At 30.0% G+C, this 7,313-nt stretch overlaps 1 protein-coding gene across 1 annotated transcript; it reads right to left on the bottom strand.

Annotated features, from left to right (window-relative positions):
• Positions 1–213: 213 nt before the first annotated feature.
• Positions 214–1,303, bottom strand: LOC125863152 (short-chain dehydrogenase reductase 3b-like). The gene is made up of 2 exons (XM_049543307.1): positions 1,212–1,303; positions 214–1,118 (listed from the first exon to the last, which is right to left on the bottom strand). The coding sequence occupies exons 1-2, from the start codon at positions 1,226–1,228 to the stop codon at positions 347–349; spliced, it is 789 nt and encodes a 262-aa protein (XP_049399264.1). The 5' UTR covers positions 1,229–1,303; the 3' UTR covers positions 214–346.
• Positions 1,304–7,313: the final 6,010 nt, after the last annotated feature.

Below are 7,313 nucleotides of genomic sequence, written 5' to 3'. Positions count from 1 at the left end.
AACGACCCCTAGGTGTTTATAATGTTTCGACATTACATAAATAAATAAATATATATACTCGCACATCCATACCTACATATGTATTTAGTGCATGTATTAAATAAATAAAAATCATTAAAAATAGCATTATATTCCGTAGTAATTTCATTTAAAATAGGATTATTCTATTTATGAAAAAAAATATTAAAATATTTTTAAATTATACAATACTGAACAATAATATTCTCATTTAATAAGGTAACATAAAATGCACTAAAATTAGATATTACACAAATATTATATTTAAACTAACGGGCCATAAACAGGCTGTTAGCATTTATTGAAACAAAACAATGTACTGCCCGGTTTAGTTAACATTTATTTTCATGATAGAACTAAGTCCACCATCGATAGCTAAATTATGCGCACTAATGTAAGCCGATTCATCCGACGCCAAGAAAAGCGCAGCTTCTGCTATATGCATTGTGGTTAGAGAAACACCTTTCAAGTTTGCATTTCCACATATTACAGCTTCCATAGCGGCGGCATCAGCGCCAAACGATTTGCATACCATCGGCGTGGCTACGCCGAAAGGCGATACACAATTCACTCTAATTCCATGTTGCCCCAGCTCACGCGCCGCAGCTTTCACTACACCAAGGACGGCGTGCTTCGATGCGATGTACGCCAATGAAGCTGCACCAGCTAGAATTGACTCTACGCTAGCCGTACATATTATGGAGCCGCGGATTTTTTTAGCTACCATTACTTTAGCCGCGTGCTTCACGGCTAACGCGGCTCCCCGCGTGTTTACAGCCATTATCCTGTCAAATACCGCCATATCCATTTCGAGTAAGCTCCCGGAGGAGCCGAGGATGCCGGCGTTGCTGAACATGATGTCGAGTGTACCGTATTTTTGGACAGCGAAGGCGACAGTTTCATCTACTTGTTTCTCATCGGTTACATCACAGCGTCGGTAGCAGACGTTGTCTGATCCGATAGAGGAGACGACTTGGAGAGCAAGTTCATCCTGAATGTCGGCAATGACGACTTGGGCCCCATGTTCAACGAACAATCTCGCTGTTGCTTCACCAATGCCACTAGCACCACCTGTTATTACAGCTACTTTACCCTCTAACCTGATGCCACAAAAAAAGGACAAATATATTTTACGATGAGAAAATTCAAAAGACTTATTTGCTTTCGTAACTGAAACTGAATATAGGAATTACCTGAGCTTATTTGCCATTGGAAAATGAGCAATTTTCTTGCTGCAGCGCCGGATAACTTGATATTGTTTTTAGGTTTCCTTCTCTCTTCTGACATTTTTTCGCTCGTGGATCTACATATATATATATAATATAATACTACTTCATCTGGTCTATGTTTACTTTCTTTGTCATCAACATATTAAGCACTCTTTACATTTATTAACTAAGGATTAAGGTAAAAATTAATAATTAATTAGTCTTTCGATTTAAATTTATTTGTCTTAATTTGACTTAACAGTAATTAAAGAAAATAAAGAAATTTTTGAATTTTGTGATGTTATATTAAAAATATATGTTTAATATACTAAAATATCTTTTAAATACTAATCTACTAATTTTAAAGATGCCAAAGTGGAATGTACAACAGTACAAATCAAAAAGTTGCCAAATTAGGAAAGAGTTACTCCTCTGTCCCATTTTATATAACCTATTTTCATTTTTCCGTCAATCTAAAAAATAATGACATATTCTTATATTAAGTAACAATTTAATTTTAAAATATTCATTTTACTCTTAATGAAATGATTTATAGTCATACAAATTTCTATCATTTATTTCAAACCACAAGTTTTAAAAGTCTTCCTTCCTTTCTTAAACTCCGTGTCGGATTAAACTACCTCACATAAAATGTGACGGAGGAAATATTATTTTTTTAAACAGACTAAAAAGAAAAGTAATATAAATTAGAACAATTCGATTTCTAAATAAATATTATGAATCATTTATTTTTAATAAGCACGATAATTAAAATGGAGCGGAAGGAATGTCAAGCAACTGGCATAATTTAATATGAGGGTCAAATATATAAATTGAATGCTTCTTCTTTTGTGCGTAAGGTTTTCCTTGAGTTGACTGCACCTTGGGCTACGCAAAGAATATTGGGACAAAGCGGCAATCCACTTATAATTGTTGGCAAATCTGAGACCCTCAAAACTTGAAAGAGGCATGAAATACGCACTTGTTAGGAGTAACTATTTTCTTCAATCACAATTCATACACACGATCTTGTGTAGTGGCATTTTATGAATTTTGTCCAATTATATGTGGCATCGTTTCTTTTTTAATTTGTCTTTACTATCATTAGAAATATTTTAACTTTAAAATTCTTCTTTTACTAATTTACGACCACTGAAATATTGAATGATTATTCCGACCACAAATTTTAAAAATCTTATATTTTTTCTTAAACTTCATGTTAAATCAAATAGTATCACATATTATATTAAATTTATGCAGGATACAGAGATGTATATTTAATAGGCGTTATGAAAGTATGCGCATTTGAATATATTTAGGACAGGTACTGAATACACAACATTTATATTAATATATGATCAATGGTCTCATTAAATCTCAATGCCAAATTATTGACCAAATTCAGAGGATCATACATCTTCTTACTCAAGGAAAGATTCCATGTGCAATATTATGTTATATAAAAGTGACATTTGAAGTTGCTTAAAAGTGGCATAGAATGAGCTCTAGCTATTTGTTTTCTTAAATTGATGAGAAAAATTACTATAATTATTATAAGTATTGCATAATTGCGATAGTAACCAAATTGGATTAAAAATGTCCTCAATAAATTAAATTGAACCTTTCAAGGTAATGGTATCTCAAAGGCATTAAGGCTCAAATCCATCATAGCCTTGTTCATTATATTCAAAGAAAATTAACTAATATTAATAACACTCTATATTAATATTCATATTTATTGCCGTTAAGAAACTGATTTTGATTTATTGAATTAGCCTCCCTTTTCACGTGGGAATCATCCTATATGATGTATCTTAGGTATCTAACTTAGATCTCACCAATTGCTAAGCACTAGCTTATGGTGCTCCACTGTATTTTGCCATAGGAGGTAATTAAGGCCTATGTCCTCCCTTTTTCGTGTGGGAATCATCCTACATATTTCTCTGTGTAGGTTCACTTTCCAAACAAGTTATTCATTCTATGAGATACTTGCCTTCTAGCTCCCACCAGCAACAAGTATCAGACAACTCTGTCGATCAAGTTTAGCACATAGATAAGGAGAAATTACCTGGTATTTTGTCTCAGTTAGAATTAAAACTTTAGAATTCATGATTCTCAATTCAATTCATTGATCACTAATTAGTTACACTTCTGAATTATAGACATTCTTGGTCCAACTAAATAACGATAGAGAAAGAATTGAATCAAACTATTAATAAATGATAAAGAAAGGTGCCGGACTAAATTCGTAGATTTAATAATTAATGAGTTAGAAATTTTGAACTCTTTCCCTTCATTATTAAACCACGTTTGGGCCGCCTACTCACACACAGAAACATATATGTAGATTTTAAAATTGGAGTAATGACAATTTTGGGATACAAAGTTCATTCTGTAAAAAGACTTACTTTTTTACGAAATAAAAAAGTGAACTGTAGATATACTGATATTTTGTTCTCAGGAATAAAAAATTGATAATGGTAGTAGGATACTACGGGAGGCAGACATTCCAAAGGTTATGGAGTGAGAATATTAATTATTCAAAATTTGGAAAAGTGTTTGATTTCTATATAAAGTAAAATTAGAGAAGGAAAATAATATTTTCGGTCCAACTTTGCTTTAATAATCAAACACATGCCCGACTCACTTACCAATAGAATTAGCTTTGTTCTTGCAGTTTTTTGTTCGTTTGCAATTACTATTTGTGTATTATTTTCTTGTGCTAGGGATCACGCTAGTTTGTTGTTGTTACTAATTTTTTTTGTTTTGTATGCTATGTTCTGTTTTTCGTAGAGCTTTATTTCATTATTGTTATTACTCTCATTTATGTATTCTCTTTTTATAACTGCTTTGAGATATTTTACTTAAACTGAAAGTCTATCAAAAATAGTTTCTATCTCTACGAGGTAAGGTAAAACTACTTACGTTCTACCCTCCATTTTTTCCACCCCTCCGTTCAAATCAGGATCAATAATATTCACATCTACCCTTAGGCATGACTCATCTATACTCTACCATCCACAAATCCCATGAAATTATACGAAGTATTATTATTGTTGTTGTTGGGCGTATGTATTTGTCAAGGCCCCAGCAGGAGGGACAAAAGAGGTTCATTTTATGAAACTATATAATGTGTAATTGATGAAAATCTGTCCTGATCTGCCGGTAGCAGTCATTTCATATAAATTTTGTTTCTTTTATAGTTTAATTTGTGTATATGGATTTTGGATTGATTCGGGTCGGGTCGGATCGGGTCGTATCAAAGCTTTTTAATTGATTTATATTATAATATTAAGAATAAAAAAAGTAAATAACTATTAATTAATTAACTTTTTTGAGATAATTATCATTTGTTGAGTGAATTTTTGAAATAACAACTATTAATTGAATAATTATTTGAGAAATTAACTCGAAGAACCGGGTCCTATATGCATTCAACCTGTAGTGCAACTTTACAAAACAATGGAATATTGTAATGTATTACTTTAGTTTTTTTAAATTGATTTCTCTTATACCGATTCTTGTCTTAAAGTGTACTAATTAGAAGCACATGCATATACCTAATAACTTGTCACTGCATATAATATAACTTGGTACAATAAATTGTGTTATGGGTTGGCACAATTTGAATATTAAATTCATTTGGGTGTATGAATAAATCAGTGTACACGACATGAGTATTAATTATCAAGTCCACTCAACGAAATATCAAATTGCTTTAACATATATACATGTCGTAGATTAATTATATTAAATTTCAATTTATTTATTTTTAATAAGATGGTGAATGCACATTATGTTTGAATCACAGACTACAAAACGTAGTTGTCAGTTCGTGCATTTAGTATTAGAAAAAATGGTAGTGGCAAAGTCAATCAATTCTTAAATACTTTAAAAAGAGAGAATGACTTGTCATAAAAAATACTCTTCTAATATATCATGTAACTCTTTATTGTACAATTATATAATGTGTAAATTTCATATATGACATATATTATAGTATTATTTTCAAGCTATAGCAGTAGATTTAGACTTTCAAGCTATAACATTAAAAATTTCAGGTTATAACAAATTTACAAAAAAAAGAAATGTTTTTATTAATTGAAAAAAACTTTTTTTAAAAAAAAGATAAACGAAAATTTAAAAAAAAAAACGGAATTAGAAATAATAAAGAAAAAAACTGGAAAAATGGAAATAGATGTATTAATTAAATTTGAATTGATTGATGATAATTTTTAATTAGCATAAATTTAGGAGATTCAAACTAATTAGGAATATTTGTTTTCCTTAATTCACTCTAATATGTTAAAATTAATTAAAAAGTCTTATTTTATACATTTTCAAAAAAAACAAAATAAAACCAGATGTAATTGATGTTCGTGCAACATTTAGTGATCTCTGTTTTAAATTGTAAGATTCGTTTATTCCAGTATTTATACAGATTGTATACAACTTCATACATCTTTAAAAATACTTAATCCACGCTTGTTAAGACAATATAATTTACAATTAGGTTGTAAATTGTCCAGGATGAAAAAAATGTAAAACAAAAATGTAATTGAGGTTGTTACAAAATACAATTATCACTATTTTACATTGGCATAACCGTTTATACAAGGTATTTATACATGTTGGATACCAACTTCATTTATTTTTTATTTTTTTGTGTTAGAATATGATTTGGATGCCAAAGGTGTACATTTTGGATACCAATTATAAGTTAGAGTTAGTTCATGAACTCTAAATTAGTAGTATGATTTCTTTCTAGTTAACAAGACATTGTAAAATCATAAACTCTAAATGTTGAATCCAATTTGTATGCATTTTGTATATAACTGTTATCCCGAGAATTATTATAGTCAATGTGTAATTTATCTTTAGAATGATGTATCCATTTGGAATGCAGTCTGTATATAACTAGTATCCTGCGATTACAATAGTCAATCTGTAATTCATATGTAATTGGTATCTTTTTGAAATAAAACAGTGGATATTATATATATCAAATACTTAAAGTTGAAACAAACACAAAAATATCGTCCAAAAGTTAAAAAAAAACTTGTAATTCTAAAAAGNCTAGGGATCACGCTAGTTTGTTGTTGTTACTAATTTTTTTTGTTTTGTATGCTATGTTCTGTTTTTCGTAGAGCTTTATTTCATTATTGTTATTAGTCTCATTTATGTATTCTCTTTTTATAACTGCTTTGAGATGTTTTACTTAAACTGAAAATCTATCAAAAATAGTCTCTATCTCTACGAGGTAAGGTAAAACTACTTACGTTCTACCCTCCATTTTTTCCACCCCTCCGTTCAAATCAGGATCAATAATATTCACATCTACCCTTAGGCATGACTCATCTATACTCTACCATCCACAAATCCCATGAAATTATACGAAGTATTATTATTGTTGTTGTTGGGCGTATGTATTTGTCAAGGCCCCAGCAGGAGGGACAAAAGAGGTTCATTTTATGAAACTATATAATGTGTAATTGATGAAAATCTGTCCTGATCTGCCGGTAGCAGTCATTTCATATAAATTTTGTTTCTTTTATAGTTTAATTTGTGTATATGGATTTTGGATTGATTCGGGTCGGGTCGGATCGGGTCGTATCAAAGCTTTTTAATTGATTTATATTATAATATTAAGAATAAAAAAAGTAAATAACTATTAATTAATTGAGTAACTTTTTTCAGATAATTATTATTCGTTGAGTGAATTTTTGAAATAATAATTATTAATTGAATAATCATTTGAGAAATTAACTCGAATAACCGGGTCCTATATGCATTCAACCTGTAGTGCAACTTTACAAAATAATGGAATATTGTAATGCATTACTTTAGTTTTTTTTAATTGATTTCTCTTATACCGATTCTTGTCTTAAAGTGTACTAATTAGAAGCACATGCATATACCTAATAACTTGTCACTGCATATAATATAACTTGGTACAATAAATTGTGTTATGGGTTGGCACAATTTGAATATTAAATTCATTTGGGTGTATGAATAAATCAGTGTACACGACATGAGTATTAATTATCAAGTCCACTCAACGAAATATCAAATTGCTTTAACATATAT

The sequence above is a fragment of the Solanum stenotomum genome, chromosome 1, assembly GCF_019186545.1.
Source record: "Solanum stenotomum isolate F172 chromosome 1, ASM1918654v1, whole genome shotgun sequence".
NCBI classification, from domain to species: domain Eukaryota; kingdom Viridiplantae; phylum Streptophyta; class Magnoliopsida; order Solanales; family Solanaceae; genus Solanum; species Solanum stenotomum.
The sequence above is the reverse complement of the archived record's forward strand: the minus strand, read 5'-3'. Positions and strand labels throughout refer to the sequence as shown.